At 50.1% G+C, this 27462-nt stretch overlaps 2 protein-coding genes across 4 annotated transcripts; both read left to right on the top strand.

The window, feature by feature from the left end:
- Positions 1-334: 334 nt before the first annotated feature.
- LOC138999613 (sialic acid-binding Ig-like lectin 5) lies at positions 335-5654 on the top strand. Its single transcript, XM_070401784.1, has 8 exons — positions 335-395; positions 474-884; positions 1097-1375; positions 1622-1669; positions 1920-2174; positions 2967-3066; positions 3696-3777; positions 4468-5654. The coding sequence occupies exons 1-8, from the start codon at positions 359-361 to the stop codon at positions 4660-4662; spliced, it is 1407 nt and encodes a 468-aa protein (XP_070257885.1). The 5' UTR covers positions 335-358; the 3' UTR covers positions 4663-5654.
- A 12416-nt stretch (positions 5655-18070) lies between these two features.
- On the top strand, positions 18071-23752 carry LOC138999609 (sialic acid-binding Ig-like lectin 5). 3 transcript variants are annotated; one of them, XM_070401781.1, is made up of 10 exons: positions 18071-18356; positions 19091-19159; positions 19246-19477; positions 19705-19974; positions 20225-20272; positions 20546-20800; positions 20886-21170; positions 21380-21476; positions 22562-22643; positions 23168-23752. In XM_070401781.1, exons 2-10 carry the CDS (start codon positions 19154-19156, stop codon positions 23360-23362), a joined length of 1470 nt encoding a protein of 489 aa, XP_070257882.1. In that variant the 5' UTR covers positions 18071-18356; positions 19091-19153; the 3' UTR covers positions 23363-23752. The 3 variants fall into 3 exon arrangements, with proteins under 3 accessions (XP_070257882.1, XP_070257881.1, XP_070257883.1); XM_070401780.1 differs by lacking the exon at positions 18071-18356 and adding an exon at positions 18925-19010 and having other exon boundaries at positions 19091-19477; XM_070401782.1 differs by lacking the exons at positions 18071-18356; positions 23168-23752 and adding an exon at positions 18925-19010 and having other exon boundaries at positions 19091-19477; positions 21380-21424; positions 22562-22640.
- Positions 23753-27462: the final 3710 nt, after the last annotated feature.

Raw genomic sequence — 27462 nt, 5'->3', positions numbered from 1 at the left:
GAGGGCGGGTCCCCCCTCCCCGGAGTCCCCAGGACCAGCTGTGAGTGTGCTGGCCCCTGGGCTACCTCCCTCACACTTACACATCCTCTGTAAGGGGGTCACTTTCTGGACAAGCCCCTCAGCCTCCCAGGGCCTCAGGACATTTGCCTGCAGGGTCATGGCGGGCAGGGGAGGGGAGACAGAAAGATTTCTCCGGCATTACACCCCCCAACTCCTGTGTTGGCCAAGTTCCCCTTCCAGCCTGGCCACAGTCTCACCCCAGGGCTTCCTGTTGGGGTGTCTTAGGCCCCACCCCAGAGCTGTGCACTTCGCTCACTGACACAGGGACCAGGACTGCTCTGCCCTGCCAGAGGCAGACATGGTGCCCCTGCTGCTGCTGCCCCTGCTGTGGGGGGGTGAGTGGCTGATGGAGGGGGGCAGGGCAGGTGGGGGAGTGCGAGGGCTGCATCTGAGCCTCAGTCCCCCTCCCCCAGGGTCCCTGCAGCAGCAGCAGCAGCAGCAGCAGCCAGGCTATGAGCTCCGAGTGCAGGAATCGGTGACGGTGCGGGAGGGTCTGTGTGTCCACGTGCCCTGCTCCTTCTCCTACCCGTGGAGTCCGTGGTCTTCCCCTAGTGAACTCTACACCTTCTGGTACCGGGATGGGGACAACATAAACCGTGATGCTCCTGTGGCCTCAAACGACCCAGACAAAGCAGTGAAGACAGAGACCCAAGGCCGCTTCCTCCTCACGAACCCCAGGACCAACAACTGTTCCCTGCACATCAGAGACGCCAGGAGTCGTGATTCAGGACACTACTTCCTCCGAGTGGAGAGAGGGAATTTCCAAGGATATAAGTTCCAAGGATATACTTACCCAGATAAGATACTGGATTTGCATGTGACAGGTAAGGCACGGGCCCCGGAGAGGACCCAGGCACAGGGGACCCGTCTTAGAGCAGGAATAGGATACTGGACACTCCCTGTCCAGGCCGTGGGCCCTGGGTGGTGGGAAGAGACATAGGGCCTGGGTGAGCTCAGCCCGAGGCAGGGCCTCTCTCAGGGTCCCGCTCTGAGTCCCCACCCCTGGAGCCCAGGCACCTGCCTTTCTCCCCCGCAGCCCTGACAGAGAAACCCCATATCCAGATAACGGAGCCTCTGGAGTCTGGCCGCCCCACACAGCTGGCGTGCAGCCTGCCAGGGGCCTGCGAAGGGGGGCGAACTCTCACCTTCTCCTGGGCAGGAGCCGCTGTGGACTCGCTGAACCCCCAGAGCCTCCTCTCCTCGGTGCTCACCTTCACTCCGAAACCCCGGGACCATGGCACCAACCTGACCTGTCAGGTGAAACGGGAAGGGTCTCGGTGGACCACACAGAGAACCATCCAGCTCAATGTCTCCTGTGAGTGTTGGAGGGGGGACTGGGTCCCTAGTGGTAGTGGGAGCGACATATGTGTGTGTGTGTGTGTGTGTGTGTGTGTGTGTGTGTGTGCTGGAGGCTGATCTAACCTGAGAACACTCACCCATGGATGTGCGTGTAGGTGTGGAGGGACCAGAAGGACAGCTCTCCCCCCTTCCTCGTTCCCACCGCCCCTCCTTGTATTGGGGTGACTTCCATCTGAAGTGGATTCCTGTCTTTCTCTCCCAGATGCCCCAGGGAACCTCACCATAGGCGTCTCCTTCAGAAATGACACAGGTAGGAAAGAACCCCTCCTCTCTGGGCGGGGACCTGCCCCGGGGCCCTGGAGGCAGAGGGGGGGAGCGGGAGTTTGAATGGGATGAGACATGGGAAGGGCAAGGATGAAAGCCATCACCCGAGTCCCTCACCTCTGGTGGGTGGGTGCCTGCTTCTGTGCTCCACACACATCTCTCTCTCTCTCTCTCTCTCTCTCTCTCTCTCTCTCTCTTTCCAACCCTCCACCGCCCTATAACCATTCTCCCTAAAGCCTTTAAGAATCTGCAAACCACATCCCTTTCCATCCTGGAGGGAGAGGCCCTGAGGCTGTGCTGTGAGGCTGACAGCAACCCCCCTGCCGAGCTGAGCTGGTTCCAGGGGTCCCCAGGCCTGAAAGCCACCCTCCTCTCCAGCACCGCGATCCTGGAGCTGCCTCGCGTGGGGCCTGCACAGGAAGGAGAGTTCACCTGCCAAGCTCGGCACCCGCTGGGCCCCCACAGCGTCTCTCTCAGCCTCTCCGTGGTCTGTGAGTGGGGAGACCCCAGGGGGAAGGACAGCTGGGTTCTGGAGAGGCAGCGCTGACCCTTCCCCTCACCCCCCACAGACCCCCCGCAGCTGCTGGGACCCTCCTGCTCCTGGGAGGACCTGGGTCTGCACTGCAGCTGCTCCTCCAGGGCCCAGCTGGCCCCCTCCCAGCGCTGGCGGCTGGGGGCGGAGCTGCTGGAGGGGAACCATGGTAACGCCTCCCACAGGGTCACCTCCAGCTCAGAGGGGCCCTGGACCAACAGCTCCCTGAGCCTCAATGAGGGGCTCAGCCCTGACCTCAGACTCAGCTGTGAGGCCTGGAATGTGCACGGGGCCCAGATCGCCTCTGTCCTGCTGCTGCCAGGTCAGGGCCTGCTGTGGGCAGAGGCCACGGAGGAAGGAGTGGGTGAGAGAGAAGGTGGGGCTGAGGGTGGGAGCTGCGCAGGAACAGGGGTGATTGCTAGGACAGGGCCCTGCATCTCTTTTTTCCCCCTCCAAAATATTTTTGTTGATTTCAGAAAGGGAGATGGAGAGAGAGATAGAAACATCAAAGATGAGAGAGAATCATTGATCTGCTGCCTCCCCCACACCCCCTACAGGTGATGGAGCCTGAAACCTGGGCATGTGCCTTTGACCAGGGATGGAACCTGGATCTCCTGGTTCATAGGTGGATGCTCATCCACTGAGCTAAGTTGGGCTCTGGCTGAACAGAACCTACAGTGGGTTCTGGGAGGAGGGGGAAGAGGAGAGATGGAAGCCCGGGCTTGCGTGTCTCACCCCCTCTCCTCTGCAGGGAAGGCCGTTCCCCAGGCGGGAGTGGTTCCTGCGGCTCTCGGAGGTGCTAGTGCCATGGCCCTGCTGTCCCTGTGCGTTTGTCTCATCTTCTTTTGCATGTAAGGCTCTGTGGCAGGGAGCCGGGTCCTAGGGGTTGGAAAGAGGTCACCATAGTCAAGTTTGAAAACTTTTTATTAGTCAGAGAGAGAGAGAGAGAGAGAGGAACTCCACATCCCTGTATTGTCCTCATGCCTCCATCCTCCCCCAGCCCCAGGCAACCTGTATGTCCTGTTTCTCTAGATTTGCCCATTCTGACATTTCATAGAAATGAATGATAAAATACATGTTTAATGAGACTGACTTCTTTCCTGTAGCCTGAGATTTTCAAGGTTCATGTGTCAGCCCTGCATTGCTTTTATTTACAAATATATTCCACGGTTTGGATGGGGCACAACTGACTTGTCCGTTCCTTCATTGACGGACATTGGGTGGCTTGGACTTTTTGGCTGCCATGAATCACTCTGATGATGGCTCGTGCACAAGTCTCTGTGTGAGAGAGGGGCCTCGGTGATGAACATTCAGTCTTGGCAAAACCCCCGGGCATCTAGGGGGACGGGGTCCTCACCTGCATGTCAGGAGGGTCTCCGAGTCTGGCCTCAGGGTCTGGATGCCTCCGTTGTCCATCAGGGAGTGGGGGCAGCTGCCCTCCTGTGCCTGAGCCATTCTGGCTGCTGACTTCTCCCCTTAGAGTGAAAGCCCGCAGGAGGCAAGCAGCCGGGAGACCAAAGGTCATGAATGATGAAGACCCTGTGATGGGCACAGTCACCTGGGTGAGTGACGGGGTGTCTTCTCATGCCGTGTAGCGGGGCTGGGCGTGTCCATTAAGGAGCCCACACCCGCTCCTCTGTGGTCAGATGGACAGACAGCCAGAAGTTGACTTCCCCTTCATTTTCCGGATCCCATGGTCAGCCTCCTGCCCCAGCCACACTGACCACTGAGCTCACCTCACCTTTCTGATAGGCACAGGCTGCCAGAACCAGCTCCCCCAAACTATTACTTCCTACCCATTGTGGGCATGTGACTTCACCTCCCTTTACCCCATTTATGTGTAAATGAGGATAATGAGAGTATCATGCTTACTGGGTTTCTGAGGGAATGAAAAATGATTAGTAGGCCCTTGATATGTCTAGTCAACATCTGCAATAGTCTCAAAAAATAAGAAAAAATTATAAAAGAACAGCAGGCTTGAGCAGGAAGGATGGTCTTTGAGATGAAAGTCCACCATTCTTCTAGGCCGCAGCACTGAATAAGTCTCTTTCTTTTTACACCAAAAGAACAAAACCCCCAAAAACAAACAAAAGAAAATTTTTTAAATGAATGTGTAAATAGTCGTGTCTATGAGAAGTGTATGTGCAATAAGAAGATGAATGAAAAAACTGTCCCATCCCCTCAGCCACACTTTTCATTGGGACCATGTCTGCCTCATGCCTCTCGGACGCCTTTCTTTCCCCTTCACTCAGGGTTCCCAGAAAAATCTCCCGCTGGACGCGCCCCCAGACCAAGCGCCACCTGCTGAGAAGGGCCCTCTGTCGGGGGAGCAGCAGGAGCTCTACTACGCCAACCTCACCTTTGAGGGGCTGAAGCCACGGGAGCCTCGGGACCAGGAGGCCACCAGCACCCACGAGTACTCAGTGGTCAAGCGCAGAGGGCAATGAGGACTCGCTCAGAGCTGGGTACTGGCCAGAGGCATCACAGCCCCTGAGGGTGAGGGGGGCGTGGGGAGAAGTCCGGGACTCATTGCTGAAGCATGAGGAGACCTTGCGGCCTGATTAACATTAAGGGCTGGATGAGCAGCCCCAGGCAGAGCAGAAAGAAGACAGGCGATGGTGTTTGAGAGAAGGGATTGGCCGGCTCTCACGTCCACCTGCACCTGTGCTTCAGGTGAGCTGCTCCGTGACGCTGTCTCTCGCCCTCCCGCTCGCTCCAGAACAGCACTTCCTGGTTCCTGGCACATGGTCTAAGGTCTGGATTTTCTAATAAATCCCGTCTTCTCATCGTTTTCTGGGTGGCTGTCTCCCGGATCGCACCCCGTCTGAAGCGCAATGACAAATTATACAGACTACAATTTACACCCTGGGTAGGATTCTCCTCCTCCAGGCATCGTTACTGTGGCCTGTAGCAGGTGGGTCACTACAATCCCATCAAGCATTGAGGGAATTCAAAACCCAGTTTCTGGCCCTATTGCGTCTCATCTATTTTCAGTCCTAACCACAAGATGGTGATGTTTACGGGGCCTCTCCTCCTTGGAAAGACCTCATTTCTGGCCCCCTGAGATTCTTCCTCTTCTTCTTCCACATTTTTATTGATTTCAAGGGGAAGGGAGAGGGAGAGAGAGATGGAGACATCGATGATGAGAGCGAATCATTGATTGGCTGCCTCCTGAACGCCGCCTACCAGGGGCTGAGACTGCAACCCAGGCATGTGCCCTTGATGGGAATCAAACCCACGACCCTTCAGTCTGCAATCCAACGTTCTATCCACTCAGCCAAACCGGCTAGGACCCCGTGGGATTCTTGAATGTTCTACTTAGCTTCTCCGTGACTGCTCAGAGTCAGCAGTCTATTTGAAGAAAAAAGTGGCTCCAAATATTGTCTCATCGCTGTTGACTTCCTGCTTCTTCCCTCTTCACTGCGCAAATTTTCTTTTTGTTGACTCAAAACATTAAAAAAAATTTTTAAATCCAGCTTTTCTAGTTTTTTTTTTCTCTCTCCTTGGCCTGGCTTGCTCTGCTCTTAAGGACAACTGTCTACATGCTGTGGTCCACTAAGGCCACAGGATCCTTCCCCCAATCTGAATATTTATGTAGAATAATTTAAAATTTAGAATTTATTTGTGTGACCTACCAGCTCCAAATACAGTATCTCAACCCAACTTCTGATACTTCATTTCTTCATTTGAGCTGAAGAAGTGGACTCGGCACAGTGCCAGGCATAGAAAAGGCTCACTGATTATGTTTTGAGTAGTCCAGAGCTTCGTGACAGTACAAGGAAGGGTTTAAAAATAAAATAATGGGGTGGAAGTAAGAGAAGGGCAGGAGTCTGACAGGTTTTCTGGAGGGAGTGAGAGTAGAGTCAGCCCTGAGGGGCAAGGGGCCCAGTGACCTCTCAGAAATGCATTGTGTCTCTGAAGCCGTCTCCTCTTCCCTGGGATGAGGGAGATTCCAGGGGGAGACTGAGGAGGAGTGTGGCTGGACCTCTGTCCTGTAGGACAGAATGTCACCAGCCTCAATCCCAGGCCTTAACTCCACATGACACAGGGCAAGGCTTGACCTCCAGGGGGTGATCCGTAGCCCTGGGGAGCTACTGGCCAGAGAGTTGGGCGCTGTCCGTGGTCCTGGAACACACCTGGGCTCAGCTCTGCCAAGGACCCCAATTCACAAGCCTGAGGTCCCCAGCCTTAGGCCAGCAGGACACCTAAGTCCGAGGGGCTTTGGAAAGTCTGGGTTCCTCTTGGGAAGGAAAAGTCAGGAGAAGCGGTGGGAGTGGGCTGGGCTCCTCTCTGTGCTTTTCCTCTCACCCCTCTGTTTGTCTTATTCTTTTGAACTTGTGCCAGCAAAATGCTAAGATCCCACTTAGCATTTGCCACTGAAATGTCCCCAAAAGAGGAAGTTCCCCAGGGAATTGCTACAAGTCTTAGGGAATCTACCAAGCTTGTGAGGCCACCACTAGGAACTAAAATCTCAGGGTGGCCTTCAGAGAGGGTAGTTTTTGGGGAAGGTTAGGCCAGTTAAGGAGAAGCAGGGGCCTGGGGAGAAAGCCAGGCATGAAGAGGAAGAATGGGCCTTGGCTGTTTTGTCTCAGTGGATAGAGCATCGCCCTGCGGACTGAAGGATCCCAGGTTTGATTCCAGTCAAGGGCATGTGCGGGGGGTGCAGGGTCTCCCCGCGGGTGAAGGGTTCGGGCCGAGGCCGGGCCGGGACTCAGCGGAGCAGTTCTAGCCCGTGGGCGTCTGGCAGTCGCTCAGGGACGTGGGGAAAGCCACGAGCCTGGCGGAGGGCGACCAGGAGCAGCAGGACGGGCAGCAGCAGCCCTCGCCCAGCCCCTCGCCCAGTGTCTAGCCGCCGCCCGGCCGGGGGGACTCGGTGGGCAGCATGGCTAGTCTGCGCGGCTCTGCAGCAGCTCTCCACTCCTCGGGCCGGGCGGTCGCGGCGGGGGGGGCGGGTCGGGCAGCGGGCTACTGAGCATCCCACGGGCGGTGGCTTGGGTGGCGGGGGCAGGGGCACCAGGCAGCAAGGAGGCAGCCGGCTCTGCGCATGGTCTCTGGAGTTTCAGCAACATCCAGCGACCCGGCTAGGCGAGGGGGGCGTCAGCAGGGAAGCTACGCTGGGGACGCGGGAAACAGTGGCCATAACGGGGGGTGGTGGTGGTGGGGGGCGGGGGGGGGGGTGGTGTGCGGGAAAACAACAACAACAACAACAAAGCCAAAAAAAAAAGAAAAGAAAAAAAAAGAAAGAACAGAATAACTGATGAACAGAATAGGACCAGAGGAATGGACAAATGGAACAAAATGAGGGTAGGAGGGGAGAGAGGATGTGAAGAGGTCAACCAAGGAATATATATGTACATATATGCCTCACCCATGGACACAGAAAATAATGTGGTGAAGGCCTAGGGGGATGGGTGGAGGGTGGAGGCAGGCAAAGGGGGGGGGGGATGGGGCATATCTGGAATTGAGTCAACAATAAAAAATAAAAAGCATATCCTCGGGTGAAGATTTAAAAAAAGTGAAGGAAGCAGATTTGACTTGACACTGCCTTCAGGGTTACCCAGGACATGTATTTGACGTTCTGTAATGTTACAGATGATTGGACCATATTGAGGGCTTACTAATCACCCAGCATGAGTGACACTCATTATCCCCATTTCCAGATGGGGAAACTGAGGCGAGGGGAGGTGGAGTACCATGTCCACATGGGTAGATAGTAATAGTTTGGGGAGACGGTTCTGGCAGCCAGTGTCAGTCACCACAACCAGTTTGGACTTAGGTGTTATCATTGCCATGAATTTAAACACTGTAGTTTTACTCTACAGGCAATGACATTCCCCATTTATTTGTTTTAAAGATCTGTGTTACTTCCTCATCTTTGAATGCTCTCTACTAAGTATAGATTATAAAGTGATACTTAAAGGTAGTATTTGCTTCCTTCTGCTTTCCCTCATTGCTATGGGTAATTCAATCACACGGCGCTTCCTTTGCATGTAATCTGTCTTTTCCTCTCTGGCTGCTGTCCAGATTTTCCCTTTGTCTTTGGTTTTCTTTGACTCACCCTTACTCTTATTCAACCTCAATGTGGGAGTGGCCTCCTTTGAAACTGCCCACCTCGGACAGGGCCTGTCTTGGCTCTAATTTCCAGGCCACAGAGGCCACAAACCAAAGCTCACATGATCTGTATGGGAAAATGCCTGTGGGGAGTTATGTTTGGCTTAGATATTCTACCTAATCTTCTGCATCCAAGCTTGCTCGAAATTCCATCCTAATAAGGTCCCATTTACTTTTCCGTTCAGTTATTCTATACTTTTTAAAATGAGGGATTTTATTATTTCTATTCACTTTTTTTTTTTTTTTACCCCCAAAGGATTTTGTTATTTTTTCAGCACAGGTCTTGAGTGGAATGGTTTAACCTGGTGTTAAACAAGAGTCACAAGTCAACTTCTTACCACACTGAAAGTGGGGTTTGTGTAGTGGGTGTGGGGGCCAATGCCCTCCTAGTCCTACAGTGTACATGACCACTTCTTTCCTTGGGGCCACTCTCTAACGTTTACGGCATAACTTACCTGGGTTTGGTGCTTGTTTTGTTCACTGGGACAGTCACCTGGGCCCATACGACTGTGGCCACCAGAGCCAGTGTTGTGGTTGGACCAGCCCTGGTGATTCTTACTATGATTTTAAGCCACACTTAAGCCACTCAATAAGGGAACATTGAAAACAGGTTTGTTATAGTGGTTCTCCTCCTACTTCTCCCCCAGTTTGTCAATTATATCTAAGTTATCCTATATAATAAAAGCCCAGCGACCAAACAGTGGAATGACCAGAATGACTGTGGCTCCTCGCCCTGGCCGACATAGCCCCCAAGCGGGCCCCCCAACTCTGATGTGGGGTTGGGGCCAGCTGCAAAATGGCCTGCAGCCCCTCACCCTGGCTGGACCCACCACCAGTCGGCCCCACCAGTGCACAAAATCATGCACCAGACCTCTGATATACCTATAGACTCAGGCTGGGTAGTTTGATTAGAGTTAGGACCTCCAAACTGTGTTCCCTTTCTGCTCCATTTGTGTTCCAACACGGGCATAAGAAATTCCTTACATTAAATTCCCGCTGCTGAAATACATAGTGGGGCTTCTGTTGTTTCTCACTAGCCCTTGACTAATTAAATCTCAACAAGTAAAACAATGCGGACTGGGTGATTTCAAATGCCTTCATGATAAAACTCACAGCCCTCTACACAGAATTTCTCTAACGAGATAGAGGGTGTCTTCAGCAAATACCACACCTAATGCAGCAGCATTGGGTCCTAGAAAGGCAATAAGAATATAGCTTTGAAAATTGAAAACAAAGTTTTTTTTCATAAATGATTTCATATATAGAAATATCCCCAAGTATATAATGGATATATATGGGGAGTTAATAAGCGAGTTAGCAAGGTTGCTAGAGACAAAATCAAATTAGAAAATAATCAAATGCATGCCTATGTCACAGCAATAAACAAAAATTAGGATGTTGTAAAAGATGCCATTGATAATTGATAATTATTAGATACCTGGAGTATATCCAATATATTCATGCATGGACTCTGTCATCAACGTACTTAAGAAAATAGATGCTAAAATAGGGGCTGTCACTGTTAAAATGTAACACATTAAAAAAGAACCAGACAGAATGGCATGACTAACCCTCCTGCCGTGAACAACTATCAAACCAGATTCAACATGGTTGACAATTGGCTCCGCCTTGTTCCAGGTGTAGCTCTTCCTCCCAATCGCCTTCCGAGATGACCAACACCAACACCAAGCCCCCCACCAGCCACCCAAGGTGTGTGCTCACGGAGGCAAGGGCTTCCCTCACGACTTCCTGTGAGCTTCCCCTGTGGACTCCCACGTTGGGGGCTGGACATTTTGGCTTCTCACGTTTTCACAAATAAAATGCTGGCTTCAGCACATCCTACGGCCCTGTCATCAAGTGACTCATGCATTTCTGTTCCTCAATTTCCCATTGTGTACAGCAGAGACCATGCATCCTACTCAGAGCTGGTCCTGAGCGTTGAAGAAGTTAACACGGAAGTGAATGGAAGTTAACGGAAGTGAACCAACAGAGGTCACATGGTGAGTGCCCAGGGCTGGCTGGTCTCCCATTTTATTTTTAAACAGGAAGGTCCTGCTGGCAAGTTCTCCTGAAGCCGGAGGTGAGCAGGCCCAGTGGAGAGGGGGACGCTTGTTGGTGTCATTTTCCGTCCCAGACTCTTCAAAGCCTCCGCAGGGAAAGACCAGCCTCCCGACCTGGCGTTCGGCTCATGATGAGGCATCTTGTCGTCTCTCCGCGGTCATCTCGCCTCACTTTACCTGTTCATTCTCCCGGCACCTCCTGCCCGTCAGCCCTTCTCTGTCCCACTGAAGGGCCCCACAGGAATCTTTCCAACAGCCCGTGCGCCCTAACCAAAGCTGACCAGGTATTTCATCACCAAAAAGGACTTATTCGGGGAAGAAGAAGGTTGCGACACCCTCCACACAGTTATGAGGAGCCACAAGCACGCACAGCGCTGGGAAGAAGCAGGAAGGAAGCCATTTTACCGAGGGGAAGCGGAAGTTAAGGGGCGGGGCTGAAAGGACCATAGAGCTCTGCTGTAACCATAGAGTGTTTCCTGTACGGCTCTCAGCGCTGCAGGGGGTGCGGGAGCGCCTCCCACAGGTCCTCCTGATTCCTATCTGGGTGGCCCTTTAGGACAAGCCAGAGAGCCGACCCCGACTCTCTCCTACACACACCCCTTCCTGACTCCCTGGCTGTAGACAATACATCACAGGCACCTTCCTCTGGCATTGATCTACTCACTCACCCTTTCCTCGTGGCTTTTGTTCCTTCAATCTTCCATGAAGTCTTTGCAATAGCAGAGCACTCTCCTGGAGAGCATGCGTCCTTGCTTTCATCTGGCAAACACCATTCTGTCCTTCAAACGTGAGTTCTTGGAGGGACGTGGGTTGAGAGGGTGGACTGAAGAAAGAGCACATACAACACAACAGCCAAAAATTCAGTGCTACAGCATGGGCGCCTAAGAATATTCTTTTTATCATAAGTGGGTGACACTAAGCTATGGGTGGTCTGGGCTCCCATGTCAAAGGCATCCATCGGATGAAGAGCTAGGCTGTCCCGCCCATGAAGTTCCCTTTTAGAAAGTCGTGGGTGACCTACATAACTGACTGCTTGCAGTAGCCCACTTTTCCTTCCTTGAACTTTAATTCCTCCTCCTTTGCTTTAAATTCACCAAGAGAGAACCTGCAAAATCCTGGGCACCCCACTCTCCTCCCCAATAGAAGCTGAACATTAGGTCCTCTCTGTTTCTCTACCTGTGACCTTGCTGAGTGGGCCTCGGTGTGTTGTGTGTCCTCCAGGACTTGTAAGTACAATTGTCCCCCTTCTTCTTGGGAGATATGTCCCAAGACCCCCAGTGGATGTTTTAAACCACAGATCGTTCCAAACCTTATATATAGTACTAGAGGCCCAGTGCATGAATTCGTGCATGGGTGGGGTCCAGCCGGCCCTCCCCAATCGGGGCCAATCTGGCTGTCCCAGCTGGATGGAGGGGCTGTGGGTGGTTGTCCAGCTGGCCCCACCACCTGGCCAAACTCCTGGTTGAGGGGAAATTTTGCATATTAGCCTTTTATTATATAGGATGATTTTTTCCCCTACACACACACGCGATAAATTTTGATGTATAAATTAGAGATGAGCAATAATAATGAATAATATAATAGAAGAATTATAACATACATACTGTACTGAAGATTATGTGAATGTGGTCTCTCCTTCTCTCAAAATATCTCCTGATTCTGTACTCACCTCCTGCCTGCGCTGATGTGAGATGACACCCAATGCCTCCATGATGGGCTGAAGGGCGGTGAATGAGGTAGGCATTGTGATGTAGCCTTAGGCTACTATAAGGGTGACTTTAACACAAGCACCACGGCACCAGGACAGTTGATTTGATAACCTAGACGGCTTCTAAGTGACTAACAAGTGGGTAGTGTATACAGCGTGGAGACACTGGCCAAAGTAGGCACGGTTCACCTCTCAGCAGGACAGACTGGCACAGTGTGAGATTCATCATACTATTCAGAACACAGAGAAATTTAAAACTTATGAATTGTTTATTTCTGAAATTTTTCATTTTCAGACCTGACCATGGGTAACAGAAATTGTGGAAATCACAACTGCAGAAAAGGGCTGTGGGAGCCACTATGAGGAACTTGTTTTTTCCAACTTCCCGTGTGGTTGTTGATGACACGTGTCCTATAATCACAGCAAGAACCACAAGGGCTGGTCCAGCCACAACACTGGCTCTGGTGGCCACAAGCAGTATGGGCCCAGGTTACTGCCCCAGTGAACAAAACAAATACCAACCCAGATAAGTTATTTCCTAAATGTTAGAAAGTGGCCCTGAGGAAAGAAGTGGACATTCACAGTGTGGAACTAGAAGGGCATTGGCCCCCCCGCCCCACATCCACTACACAAACTCCATTCTCAGTGTGGTAGAAGTGGAATTGTGACTCTGCTTTTGGTAGTAACAGGTTACATCATTCTATTCCAGACTTTTTCTGGAAATAGCAAAACCCTTGGGAGGGGGTGTGAGTATAAAAAATGAAATACCTTATTATAAATGTATAAAATAAGAGAAAATAAAATTAAATGGAACCTTATTAGATTAGAATTTTAGAAAAAGCTTGAATCCAGAAATTAGGCAGAATATCTAATCCCCCCCCCCCCAAAATACCAAAATTCCCACTGGCATTTGCCCAGACTAATCATGAGACCTTTGGGTCTGTGGCCTTTGTGGCCTGGAAATGAAACCAAAACTGGTTTTGTCCAAGGTGAGGAGTTTCAAAGGAGACCACTCCCACAGTGAGGTTGTATGAGGATCAGTGCAAGTCAAAGAAAACCAAAGACAAGGAGGAAATCTGAACAGCAACCAGAGAGGAAAAGACAGATTACATTAAAAAGAAGAGCAGTATAATTTAATGATCAGTAGTGACGATGGAAAGCAGAAGAAAGCAAATACTATTTTTAAATATCACTTTATAATTTATGTGCAGTAGAGATAATTCAAAAATAAGAAAGTAATAGAGATATTTTGGAACAAGTAACTGGGGCAGTCTGGTGATAGCCAGAGGGAAAGGGGGAAGGGGGCTAGGTGGAGGTGGGCAAATAAGGGGGAAATGGTGATTGAAAGAGATTTTGCATGGGGTGATGGTCACACGAATGCAGTGTGCAGATGGTGTTTTGTTGAGTTGCACACTTGAAACCTGTATGGTTTTACAAACTAATGTCACCCCAATAAATTCAATAAAAATGTGTTAAATAACAAAAATTCAACTGAGTAAATTTGAAGATCTGATTGGCTTTTCAAAAAAAAACAAACCACAAAACACAACAACCAACATTTCCTGTAGAAAAAAAAGTTTTTAAATTCCTTACCATACATAATAACAGCTAAGCCCAAACTAGTTGTATGGGGGAAATGGATTTTACATTTCCTAATATTTACATATTACCTGTGAGCTTTCAGGAAAATTAATAAACCCAAAGGTTAGGAAATCTTGGAAACCTCTGACTTACAGCCTGTTGGTCAGAAGCACAGGTGATAACCTGGACTTGAGATTAGCACCTGACATGGGATTAAGGAGGAGAGCAGGTTAAGAATTTAGCCTTAAACACGTGGCATCTGATGCTCCATTCTGGTAGGTAGTGTCAAAATTGAGTAGTTGAATTGCTTGGTGGTGTGGGAGAAATTCCTCATGCCACCCGCAATGGAATTGATCTCAGAATGCCAAAATAGATATTTTACATTCATTTTCTTTTTTCTTTTTTTATTATTTTTTAAAATATATTTTATTGATTTTTTTTACAGAGCAGAAGGGAGAGGGATAGAGAGTTAGAAACATTGATGAGAGAGAAACATCGATCAGCTGCCTCCTGCACACTCCCTACTGGGGATGTGACTGCAACCAAGGTACATGCCCTTGACTGGGATCGAACCTGGGACCCTTGAGTCCTCAGGCTGACTCTATCCACTGAGCCAAATCAGTTAGGGCTACATTCATTTTCTTGTGGTAAGTCCTCAAAGTGCAGTGTGTGTTTTACCCTTATGACTCATCATCTAGCCCCTTACAGCTCACATCCTTACAGCCTCCCTTCAAGGGGTCACCTGCCCCAAGTGGCCATTGGCTCCCATGCAGTGTGGCTTTGATCCAGGATGGAAGTGTAGGAGCGGAATTGCTGGGTATGGTGTGACTGTCCTCAGTGTAGTAGAAGATGCTGGTTTTCTCTGAAGCACTGGTACCAACTTACATTTCAACAACCGTTGGCCCACACTGTCAGTGGCACTGGGCGCTTTCAGACACTATAATGTTCGTCCACTTGGAGCCAGTGTAATACTATCTTATTGTGGTTTTAACGAGCGCTTTCCTGTTGTTAATGACGTGGAGCTGCTTTTCATTTGTTTACCCAACTGGTTGTTTTCTATCTTTTATGAGGTGCAGCTCAAGTGAGCCCATTTTTCTGTATTTTGTTTTCTCGTGTATCTGTAGAAATCCTTCTTGGAATTCTGGAAACCGACACTTTGATGCTTGCACGTGTTGTAAAATTCTTCTCTGACCTGATGGCTGATGATTTAGCGCTACCTATGGCGTCTTTTATGAAGAGTCCTGAATTGTAACATAGTCCAGATTGTCCGTGCTTCTCTTTATAAATAGTGCTATTTATGTCTTGTTCAGTAATCCCTCCCTACCTTTAGTTCTCGGAGATATTCTGTGGTGTTACCTTCTAGGAGCTCTACTGACTTGTCTTTGGTAAAACAATAGCTCTTCTCCGTCTGCTCTGGGTTTCAGTGCCTTGTAGGAGCTGGGGGTGCAATCTCATCCCACTGCATTCGGATCCCTCGCTGCCCACACACATTATTGAAAGTTTATCTTCTTGTCACTTCTGTGCATCAGCCCCTCTATCATGCATGGTGTTTCCTGTGGTTTAGGTCTATGGTATTGCTAGGTGCTCTGTTCTGTTCCGTGGTCTAGTGGTCTAACACTGTGTTAGTACCGCACTGTCTTGTTTTCTATAACATTTTAATGTCTTGACATCGTATGGAGCCAGTCCTCATACATTGTTCTTCATGATTGCCTTGGCTGAACTTTGAAAAATTTACTTCAATATAAATTTACAACAGCAGTACCACGTTCCACAAAAGTCACTTGGAGATTGGTGACATGTTGCTTTAACTCAGAAGATTAATTTGGGTAGGCTAGACTTTTATACAATACTAGAGGCCTGGTGCACAAATTCGTGCATGGTGCGGTCCACCTGCCTGCCCCGATGGGGGCCAATCAGGGTTGGGCTGGCATGGGGGAGGGGATGTGGGAGGTTTGGGGGGCCAATTGGGGCCCCCATCGGGCTGGTTGGCCTCTTTAGTGAGCCTCATAGTGACCGATTGTTCCAATTGTTCTGATCATTCTACTGTTCTGGTCACTTGGCTTTTATATATATAGATTGTTGTCATACCTATTAACATGCATATTGTCCATTTATTTGCATCTTTAATGTCCTCCTAAACAGATTTATAATTTCCTCCATTGAGAAAGGGCATATTATATTTTTATGTACATCTCTCTTAGCAATATCCTCTCTTAGCAATTTTCAAATATACAACACAGTACTATTAACTGCATTATTATACCTAATAGTATTAATACCCACTATTATTATAAAAATATGTTTATTTATTTCAAAGAGGAAGTGAGAGGAAGAGATAGAAACATCAGTGATGAGAATCATTGACCGGCTGCCTCCTGCAAGTCCCCTACTGGGGATCGAGCCCACAACCTGGGCATGTGTCCTGACCGGGAATTGAACTATCACCTCCTAGTTCATAGGTTGATGCTTAAGCAATGAGCCACACCAGCGGGGCAGTACCCACTATTATTAACTACAGTCACTGTGCTGTACATCACATCCTCATGATTTAATCATTTTATAACTGGAAGTTTGTACCATTGACCACGCTCATTCATTTTGCCCACCCCACAGGCTCTGCCTCCAGTAACGATCAATCAGTTCACTGTATCTCTGAGTTTGACTTTTTCAACGTTTCTACATATAAGATCATACCATACTTGTCTTTTTCTTTCTGATTTATTTCACTTAGTACAATGCCCTCGTGGTTCATCCATGTTGACCCAAATGGCATGAAATCCTTCTTTTTATAGCACAATAACATTCCACTGTATATATAGCAGACTTTCTTTGTACATTCATTGATTGATGGGCACTTAGGTTGCTTGCACATATTGTAGATGCTGCTGCAATGAACATAGAGATGCCTGTGTCGTTTCAAGTTAGTGTTTTTATTTCCTCTAAATAAAATACCCAGAAGTGGTGTTGCTGGGTCATGTGGCAGCTTTATTTATAGTTTTTGAGGAACTGCCATACTGATTTACATAGTGGCTGCCCCAATTTACATTCCCAGCATCAGTGCAAGAGGGTTCCCCTTTCTGAACATTCTTGCCAACACTTATTATTTCTTGTCTGTTTTATTTCCCCGCTTGAGATTTGCTAGACTGCTCAGTGATGGGAATTGTGGGGCACAGCCATGGAAATCGTGCTTTCCTTTAGTCCTTTGCTTGCACTAGACCAGTGTTCTCAACCTTCTGGCCCTTTAAATACAGTTCCTCATGCTGTGACCCAGCCATAACATTATTTTCGTTGCTACTTCATAACTGTAATGTTGCTACTGTTATGAATCATAATGTAAATATCTGATATGCAGGATGGTCTTAGGTGACCCCTGTGAAAGGGTTGTTCGACTGACAAAGGGGTCGCGACCCACACATTGAGAACCACTGCACTAGACAGTCTTCATTGCAATATGTGAGGAGTCCAGATAGGTGTTGGGGGAGCTGGTTCCCTCCTTTTCACCTGCACCCAAGGCAGGGGCAAACTCAGGTTTGTGGAGCCTGATATTGACATAGATGTCAAGATCATTGCTTCAAAAAAATACAAAATCTGCTACACATGGATTTTTCTAACACGAGAAAACATATTACATCAAGTCACAAAGGCAAAAATGTTTAAGCCCAAAATATAAGACAAATGGAAAAAAGTACAGATTATTTTTCTTAGCTGTGCGACATACCTGTCTGGCACACCAGCATAAGGCATGTTCTCTACAGTTTCTTAAATCCTCAATTGAGGACATGTTTATTGATTTTAGAGAGTAAGGAAGGGAGGGGAGAGAGAGAGAGAGAGAGAGAGAGAGAGAGAGCGAGCGCTATGTGAGAGAGAAACATCAATCGGTTGCCTCCTACATGCCCATACAGGGGATGGGACCTACAACCTAGGTATGTGCTGTGACTGGAATTAAATCCACAACTTTCTGGTGTAAGGGATGACGCTCCATCCAACTGAGCCACCTGGCCAGGGTGCACAGTTTTTAACTGATATTTTTTGATTGACTCTTTATAGGAGATTAATTCTGTCACATAGTAATAAATGTTAATATTATATTAAGTATTAATTACTAGAAAATTATATTTATACTAGAGGCTCAGCACACAAAATTCATTCATGGGTAGGGTCCCTAGGCCTGGTGGGGCTCAGGGCTAATTAGGGTCTTCCAGCTGCCAGCTGGGGCCTTCCTTCATTCCACATTACCCCTGGTGGTCAGCACACATCATTGTGAGAAATCAAACTCCCAGTCTCCCCATCAAACTCCTGAGGGGACACTTTGCATATTAGCCTTTTATATATATAGATAATATAGAGAATAGAGAGAGAATTCAGTGTTCCCTTCTGCGTGGATGTTTGACATTTCTTTTTCTCCTGTACAATTAAAGAAACGTTTCTTTCAATCACACAATTTGTTACTGGGAATGTCTGAAGTTTCACATCACTGTCATATTTGGGAAAACATTGATCAAGTTTCTTTCTTTCATAAAGAGCAGTAGGATTGCAGGTTATGTCCACACATCACTAGAGCCCCTGCTGGGCTTTGAAAAGGGACGGAGCACGTGAGGGGCCTGAACGTGGAGCTTCCTGAGCTATAGGTGGCGAATTTGCTGCTGTGCTGAGGCCCTGCCTCTGGGTCCCTCCGAATGGGGTGAGATCTCCCTTCACACATCGCCTTCTGGTGGGGCCTGTGTGCTGTCACTGTCCCAGGTCCCTCAGACCCTGGAAGACCCACACGTGTGCCTCCCATGTCCCCACAAAGCTCTCAGAGCAAAGGGCTTGAATGCTCAAGTTTTCACTGGGGTTCCACCCCCCAACTGGAGTTGCGTCTAAATTGCTTTTTCTCTTGCCAGCACTTGAGTTGTCTAAAGAAAATGTAAAGTTATCCTTTTCCACACCCATCAGTGGTTTCAGCTCAAGGGTGGGTCTTCCCCAAGTCCAGCTCTGACCCTAGTGGCCCCCTGGGTGACCTCCCTCTCCACTTACACATCATCTGCAACATGATTACTTTCAGATTCACATCTAGACACACCCCCTCTGGGGGCCTCAGCATATCCACTGGAAGGGTTGGGTGGGGTGGGGGAGGGACACAGGATGATTTCTCAGCCACCCCCACCCCACGTCCTGTGGAGGCCAAGTTCCCCTTCTAGCCTGGCCACAGTCTCTCCCCCAGAGCTTCCTGTTGGGGTGTCCTAGGCCTTACCCAGAGCTGGGCACTTCCCTCTCTGACCAGGGACCCAGACCTGCTCTGCCTTGCCAGAGGCAGACATGTTGCCCCTGCTGCTGCTGCCCCTGCTGTGGGGGGGTGAGTGGGCTGAGGGAGGGGGGCTGGGCAGGTGGGGGATCAGCAGGGGTTGCCGCTGAGCCTCTGTCCCCCTCCCCCAGGGTCCCTGCAGCAGCAACAAGGCTACCAGTATGAGCTCCGAGTGCAGGAATCGGTGACGGTGCATGAGGGTCTGTGTGTCCATGTGCCCTGCTCCTTCTTTTACCCTTGGAGTTCGTGGTCTTCCCCTAGCAACCTCTACACCTCCTGGTACCAGGACAGGGACAACACAGACTATGATTCTCCTGTGGCCTCAAACAACCCCCGTAAACCAGTGAAGAGAGAGACCCAAGGCCGCTTCCTCCTCGGGGACCCCAGGACCAACGACTGTTCCCTGCGCATCACAGACGCCAAGAGGAGTGACACAGGACGCTACTTCTTCCAAATGGAGATAGGAACTAAAGTGAGACATATTTACAAAGATAAGATGCTGGATTTGCAGGTGACAGGTATGGCAGGGGCCCAGGAGAGGACCGAGGGACATGGGAACCCGTCTTAGAGCAGGAACAGGACACTGGACACTCTTTGTCCAGGTCTTAGGCCTTGGGTGGTGGGAAGATCACAGGGCCTTGGGAGCTCAGGGGCCCTGAGACATGAGTCCCACTCAGGATCACACTTTGGGTCCCCCAGATCCTGAGGCTCAGGCACCTCCCCCTCTCCTCTTCCTCCCTGACAGACAAGCCCCACATCCAGATTCTGGAGCCATTGGAGTCCGGCCGCCGCACACAGCTGGCATGCAGTCTGCCAGTGTCCTGTGAAAGGAAACAACGTTTGACCTTCTCCTGGGTGGGAACTGCTGTGGACTCGCTGAACCCCCAGATGCTCCACTCCTTCAAGCTCACTTTCACCCCAAGGCCCCAGGATCATGGCACCAACCTCACCTGTCAGGTCCAAGTCCAACAGCTTCCGTTGACCACACAGAGAACCATCCGGCTCGATGTTTCCTGTGAGTGTTGGAGGGGTGGCTGGGTCCATGGGGGCAGTGGGAGCAATGTCTGTGTGTGCGTGCGTGCGTGCGTGTGTGTGTGTGTGTGTGTGTGTAGGAGGCTGAGCAAACCTGAGACATTTGTGCATGGATCTGCGTGTAGGTGGGGAATGGGCCAGAAAGAGAGAACCCCACCTTACTGGTTCCCACCACCCCTCCTTGGGATTGGGGTGACTTCCATCTGAAGTGGGGCCCTGTCTTTCTATCCCAGATGCCCCTCAGAATCTCACCATAGGCATCTCCTTCAGAAATGTCACAGGTAGGAAAGAACCCCTCCTCTCTGGGCTGGGGCCTGCCCTGGGCGCTGGTGGGGCAGAGGGGGGTGCAGGAGTTTGAATGGGATGAGACATGGGAAGGGCAGGGATGAAAGGCATCACCTGAGTCCCGCACTTCTGGGTGCCTGACCTGTGTTCCATCTCTCTCTCTCTCTCTCTCTCTCTCTCTCTCTCTCTCTCTTCCCTCCCTCTCTCCCTCCCTCCCTCTCTCCTACCATCCCTCCCTCTCTGCCCCTCCCCTACTTCTTTCTCCAAAGCCCTCAAGATTCTGCAAACCACATCCCTTTCCATCCTGGAGGGAGAGGCCCTGCAGCTGCTCTGTGTGGCTGACAGCAACCCCCCTGCCGAGGTGAGCTGGTTCCGGGGGTCCCCAGGCCTGGACGCCACCCCCCTTTCCAGCACCGCGATCCTGGAGCTGCCTCGCGTGGGGTCTGCACAGGAAGGAGAGTTCACCTGCCAAGCTCGGAACACGTTGGGCTCCCAAAGCATCTCTCTCAGTCTCTCCGTGGTCTGTGAGTGGGGAGACCCCAGGGGGCAGGACAGCTGGGTTCTGTGGAGATTAGAGGCACCGCCGACCTTTCTCCTCGCTCCCCACAGACCCCCCGCAGCTGCTGGGACCCTCCTGCTCCTGGGAGGACCAGGCTCTGCACTGCAGCTGCTCCTCCAGGGCCCAGCCGGCCCCCTCCCTGCGCTGGCGCCTGGGGGCTGGGCTGCTGGAGGGGAACCATGGCAACGCGTCCCACGTGGTCACCTCCAGCTCAGAGGGGCCCTGGACCAACAGCTCCCTGAGCCTCCACGAGGGGCTCAGCCCTGACCTCAGACTCAGCTGCGAGGCCTGGAATGTGCACGGGGCCCAGAGCGCCTCTGTTCTGCTGCTACCAGGTCAGGGCCTGCTGGGCACAGAGGCCAAGCAGAAAGGAGTGGGTCAGAGAGAAGGTGGAGCTGGGGAGGGGAGGGGGCTGTGGCCTGGACAGGGGGGATTGCTAGGACAGGGCCTGCATTTCCTGCCTGAACAGACCGACAGTGCATTCTGGGAGGAGAGGAGAGACCGAGTCCTGTGATTGAGTGTCTCACCCCCCTCTTCTCTGCAGGGAAGGCGGTGCCCCAGGCGGGAGTGGTTCCTGCGGCTCTCGGAGGTGCTGGTGCCATGGCCCTGCTGTCCTTATGTTTGTGTCTCATCTTTTGCATGTGAGCCTCTGGTGCAGGGAGGTGCAGGGCTGAGTACATCCAGAGGGGACTGTTTTGGGAGGGCCGAGGGGGTAGCAGCTTTATGGAGGTAAAATCCCATATATTTAAAGTGTACAATTCAATGGCTTTTCGTTCAGTCACACAGCTGTGCACCCATCACCACCGTCAATTTTAAAACGTTTCATTTGCTTGAAATAAAAAACACACACAACAACAACAAGCAAAAGACACCCACATCCCCTAACTGTTAGTTCGTTTCCATCCTCTCCCAGCCCTAGGCAGCCACTAACTGCTTCCCGTCCATTCTGGACGATTCATATAAATGGAATCACACAGCACATGGTCCCTTGTGATTGATTTCCTTCACTTAGCACGATATTTTCTTTATTTATTATAATAATTATTTTGTTGTTAATCCTCATCCAAGAATATTTTCCCATTCATTTTTAGAGAGAGTGGATGGGAGGGAGGCAGAGTGAGAGAGACAGACAGAGAGAGAGAGGGACAGAGAGAGAGAGAGAGAGAGAGAGAGAGAGAGAGAAACACTGATGTCAGAGAGACACATTTATAGGTTCCCTCCCCACCAGCCCAGACAAGAGATGGGGGGTCAAACCTGCAACCAGGATCCAACTTGGTCCTGGACCAAGAATTAAACCTGTGAACTTCAGTGTGCAGACAGACTATCTAACCACTGAGCAACTGGCCAGGGCCATGACATTTTCAAGGTTCTTGTGTCAGCACTGTATTGCTTTTTATTTACAAATAATATTCTATGGTATGGATGGGGCATATTTTATTTGTCTGTTCCTTTATTTACGGACATTTGGGTTGCTTGGACTTTTTCGCTACCATGAATTACACTGATGATGGCTCGTGCACAAGTCTCTGCGTGTGAGAGGGGCCTTGGTGATGAACATTCAGTCTTGGCCAAATCCCTGGGCATCTAGGGGGACGGGGTCCTCACCTGCATGTCAGGAGGGTCTGAGTCTGGCCTCAGGGACTGGATGCCTCCGTTGTCCATCAGGAAGTGGGGGCAGCTACCCACCTGTACCTGAGCCATTCTGGCTGCTGACTTCTTCCCTTAGAGTGAAAGCCCGCAGGAGGCAAGCAGCCGGGAGACCAAAGATCAGGAATGATGAAGACCCTGTGATGGGCACAGTCACCAGGGTGAGTGACGGGGGTGTCTTCTCATGCTGTGTGGGGGGCTGGGCATGTCCATTAAGGAGTCCATACTGAGCTCCTCGGCAGTTCCCCAAACCTGCTCCTCTGTGGTCAGCTGGACGGGCAGCTGGGAGTTGACTTCTCCCCTTCATTTCCTGGAACCTCCTGCCCCAGCCACACTGACCACTGAGCCCACCTCACCACTCTGATAGGGCCAGGCCGCCAGAACCATCTCCCCAAAATGACTACTTTCTACCCATTGTGGGCATGTTGCTTCACCTCTCCTCACCTCAGTTTCCCCATCTGTAAATGGAGATATGTGTCATTCATGCTGGGTTTCTGTGAGGATGAAACGTGATTAGCAGGCCCTCAGTATAATATTACAGAATGTTAAATGCATGCGGGAATATTTGAGTTCGTAAAACGTGTGTGTGGAATGAGGAAGAACGACAACTTCCATCAGCCCAACTTCCCCTTGGGACCAGGTCTGCCTTATTCCTCTCTGACTCCCTTCTCGCCCCTCCACTCAGGGTTCCCAGGAAAAGCTAGGGTCAGACAGGCCTCCAGACCAAGCACCCCCCGCCAAGGATGCCCCTCCCTCCGGGGAGCAACAAGAGCTCTACTACGCCAACCTCAGCTTTTATGAGATGAAGACACGGGAGCCTCGAGACCCAGAGGCCACCAGCAGCCCCGAGTACTCAGAGATCAAGCTTGCAGGCAAATGAGGACTCGCTCAGAGCAGTTTAATGGACTTTTCAGGAGCAACCATGGAAAGCAGAAGAAGGCAGATACGATCTTTAAATGTCACTTTATAATTTATACTCAGCAGAGAGAATTCAAAAATGAGGAAGTAATACAGATGTTTTGGAACAAATAAATGGGGAAATTATTGCCTGTAGAATAAAAATATAGATTTAAATTCTTGACAGTAATAACGGCTAAGTCCAAAGTAGCTGTGGTGGGGAATATGTAATATGTACATTTCCTAATATGTACATATTACCTAGGAGGAGAAAGAAGTGTTCATTTGCTAAAACTTTGGTAAGTTAATTATGATGCCGTAATTTTTATGGTAGTGACTGTACATAATAAAATAAGAATGTATAAGTTACAAACTAGAAGTACTTTTAAATATATATATATAATTTATTTCAGAGAGGAAGCGAGAAACATTAATGATGAGAGAGAATCATCATGACACAACTTGTCTTGCCCTGAAATAGTGAGGGGAGGTGTGGCTAGAGTTGAGTGAATGATGAAGAGACATTAGTCCTGCCATAAATGGGGCCGACCAGGTCCCCAGAGCTCCTCCATATCCTCACAACAGTCCCGCGGTCACCTCAGAGTAATGGTGTTCTGTCCCATTATACAGCTGAAGAAACTGAGGCTCCACAGAATATCCTGGTTCACTCTGAAGGCAGTGTCAAATCTGCTTTGCTCCCTTTTTAAAGTTGATTTTGAGAGAGAGAGAGAGAGAGAGAGAGAGAAACATCGATTGGCTGCCTCCTGCATCCAACCTGACTGGGAGGTCCGCAATGTAGTTAAGTGCCCTGACAGGGAATAGAACCCACAACCTTTTTGTCTATGGGATGATGCTCCAATGAACTGAACCACCCGGCCAGGGTTGCTCTGTTCATGTTTGAATCTCTAGCACCTAGCACTGTGCATAGCCAAGGTAAATGTTCAATTTTATTTATGAATGTATCGAGTAGCTCACTGTCCCCACAATATTTATGGTGTAAGGTGAATTCCTATATTTCTAGTGCCAGTAAGAAAATATGCAAACAGCTAACAGTCTTTCCAGCCGGTGGGCAGTAAACACACTTGATCAATATTTCTTTTTGTCATTCACAGTGTCTGCACATTCTTCCTCCTCAGGTCCAGCTTCCTCCCCAGGCCCTTGCTGTCCCAACGTCCTCCTAAAACTCCCCTCTGTGAAGGCCAAACTGACATCTTAATCCTAAATGGTGGCCATAGTAGATTGGTAGGTCCCCTAAGACATGTAGCAATTCATTAGGGGAACTTCCTCTTTTTGAGACATTTCCGTGGCAAATGCTAAGTGGAACCTTAGCATTTTGCTGGCATAAGCTCAAAAGAGTAAGGCAACCAGAGGGGTGAGAGGAAAAGCACAGAGATGAGCCCAGCCCATTCCCACCCCTTCTCCTGACTTTTCCTTCCCAAAAGGAACCCAGCCTTTCCAAAGCCCCTTGGACTTAGGTGCCCAGGTGGCTTAAGCCTGGGACCTTGGCCTTGTGAGTTGGGGTCCTTGGCAGAGCTGAGTCCAGGTGTGTTCCAGAACCACGGACAGCGCCAACCCTCTGGCCAGGAGCTCCCCAGTTGGATGGATGGTCTTCTGGAGGCCGAGCTTTGCCCTGTCTCCTGTGGAGGTAAGGCTGGGGAATGAGGCTGGTGACATTCTGTCCTACAGGACAGAGGTGCAGCCACACTGCTCCTCAGTCTCCCCCTGGAGCCTCCCTCATCCTAGGGAAGAGGAGACGGCTTCAGAGACACAATGCATTTCTGAGAGGTCACTGGGCCCCTTGGCCCTCAGGGCTGAGTCTACTCTCACTCCCTCCAGAAAACCTGTCAGACCCCTGCCCTGCCCTTATTTCCTCCTCATCATTTTGCTTTTGCTCTAAACCCATTTCTTGTACTGTCAGGGAGCTCTGGGCAACAGAAAACATGATCTGAGATCTTTTTCTTTGCCTGGCAGTATGCCAAGTCCACTTCTTCAGCTCAGATGAGTGGGGTAAGCAGAGGCAGATTCAATAGAGACAATAAAAAAGGAGATGCCTTTTGTGGCTGAAAGAACTGTTTAGACCAGTGATGGCGAACCTATGTCACGCGTGTCAGAGGTGACATGCGAACTAATTTTTTGGTTGATTTTTCTTTGTTAAATGGCATTTAAATATATAAAATAAATATCAAAAATATCAGTCTTTGTTTTACTATGGTTGCAAATATCAAAAAATTTCCATACGTGACACGGCACCAGAGTTAAGTTAGGGTTTTTCAAAATGCTGACACGCCGAGCTCAAAAGGTTTGCCAAAGCTGGTTTAGACGTTAGAAGGTGTGAGAGCAGGGCTCATGGGAACCATGAGAATGGACTGACAACCACACTCAAGTTCAGTAGCTTTCTAAAGTGAAATTGACACCAGAAACCCACAAACCAACACACTCGCATCTGCAGCTGGTTCAGGGCCCCTGTTCTGTTCTAGCCTCTGCCCATCAGGGGCCCCTTGGGATGAGTATGAGTTCAGCCATCGCTTCATGAGGCTTCTTGTGTGACCGTAGCTGGTCTGTGGGCCAGAACAGAGAGAGAATTCAGTGTCAGGTAGGTTCTGGCTTCCAGATCCTCCTGCTCCCAGAGAGAGGTCCCAAGAATTCTGGGAAAGCAGAAAGACCACATTCCATCCATTCTCTGAGGGTGCGTGAGGATGAACACTTGGGACAGGTGACAGGAGAGGGGAGTGGGAGGGAAAGGGGCCATCCTGACAGGTGGTCACCAGACCTGGGGTGAGAAGCTCAGCCTTTACTTCCTGGTTGTCACTGGGGAGAAGAAAGCTCCTGAGAGGGGGAGGTGTTTGGAGGAAGCCCAAACCAGAAAAAGTCATTGATATCTGCTGCTCTGTCATCTCCCCTGGTCGTCAGAGAGAAAGGACTGATCCTTGATGTCAGCGGTGCTGGACCTGGTCCCTCCAAGCCCAAGCTGTTGCTGTTGCTGTTGCCCCTGCTGCTGCTGCTGTGTGTGTGTGTGTGTGTGTGTGTGTGTGTGTGTGTGTGTGTGTGTAGGGTAACAGGGCTGTGGGACACGGCCCTTGGTCTTCATTGGGGTACAACTTAGAGAAGGACGTAGGGTAGAAGCTGCAGGTATGCGGATTGGGGACATGGTATAGGACATAGTACTTATGTATCCGCATGCTCTGACCTTCTCTCATCCTGAAATTTATGGGTTTACTGTATAATCATCTACATCTTCTCATTTATGGAAGAGACCAACACATTCCACAGTCCTCCTAGGCCCCGAAGACCAGGCCAACCTGCAGGAGATGACCGAGGACCTTGGGCTAGAAATAGATGAGACCCCATAGGGATGGCAGCTGGGTTTTGAATTCCCTCAGTCCTTCATCAGATCGCAGTGACTATGCCTGGAGGAGGAGAATCCTACCCAGGGTCTATATTGTACTCTGTGTAATTTGTCATTTCGCTTCAGACGGGGTGCGATCTGGGAGATAGCCACCCAGAGAACTATGAGAAGACAGGATTTATTAGAAAACCCAGACCTTAGACCAGCCGTGGGCAAACTACGGCCCGCGGGCCAGATCCGGTCCGTTTGAAATGAATAAAACTAAAAAAAAAAAGACCGTCCCCTTTTATGTAATGATGTTTACTTTGAATTTATATTAGTTCACACAAACACTCCACCCATGCTTTTGTTCCGGCCCTCCGGTCCAGTTTAAGAACCCGTTGTGCCCTTGAGTCAAAAAGTTTGCCCACCCCTGCCTTAGACCATGTGCCAGGAGACAGGGAGTGCTGTTCTGGAGGGCGCGGGAGGGTGAGAGACTGTCACGGAGCAGCTCACCTGAAGCACAGGAGCGGTGGACGTGAGAGCCGGCCGAGAATATGAAAAGCCAAGGTGTCCAGGTGCCAATGTGGAAGTCGAAAGGGGAAGCTCACAGAAAGTTCTTGGGGAAGCCGTTGCCTCTGTGGGCACACAGCTGGGTGGCTGGTGGGTGTTGGTGTTGGTCATCACGGTAGGCGATTGGGAGGAAGAGCTATATCTGGAGCAAGGCGGGGTGAGTTGCCAAGCATGTTATCTCTGGT

The sequence above is a fragment of the Myotis yumanensis genome, unplaced genomic scaffold (genome assembly GCF_028538775.1).
Source record: "Myotis yumanensis isolate MYYU_CA2020_CCGP unplaced genomic scaffold, mMyoYum1.0.hap1 SCAF_23, whole genome shotgun sequence".
Taxonomy (NCBI): Eukaryota; Metazoa; Chordata; class Mammalia; order Chiroptera; family Vespertilionidae; genus Myotis; species Myotis yumanensis.
The sequence above is the reverse complement of the archived record's forward strand: the minus strand, read 5'-3'. Positions and strand labels throughout refer to the sequence as shown.

Bases quoted from the DNA above. Each gene is read 5' to 3' on its own strand.
- LOC138999609 (XM_070401780.1), top strand. From the start codon at position 18,974: ATGTTGCCCCTGCTGCTGCTGCCCCTGCTGTGGGGGG. The intron at 19,011-19,090 runs GTGAGTGGGCTG...CCCCTCCCCCAG, and splicing joins GCTGCCCCTGCTGTGGGGGG to GGTCCCTGCAGCAGCAACAA. The intron at 21,171-21,379 runs GTCAGGGCCTGC...TCTTCTCTGCAG, and splicing joins CTCTGTTCTGCTGCTACCAG to GGAAGGCGGTGCCCCAGGCG.
- LOC138999613 (XM_070401784.1), top strand. From the start codon at position 359: ATGGTGCCCCTGCTGCTGCTGCCCCTGCTGTGGGGGG. The intron at 396-473 runs GTGAGTGGCTGA...CCCCTCCCCCAG, and splicing joins GCTGCCCCTGCTGTGGGGGG to GGTCCCTGCAGCAGCAGCAG. The intron at 2,175-2,966 runs GTGAGTGGGGAG...TCTCCTCTGCAG, and splicing joins TCTCAGCCTCTCCGTGGTCT to GGAAGGCCGTTCCCCAGGCG.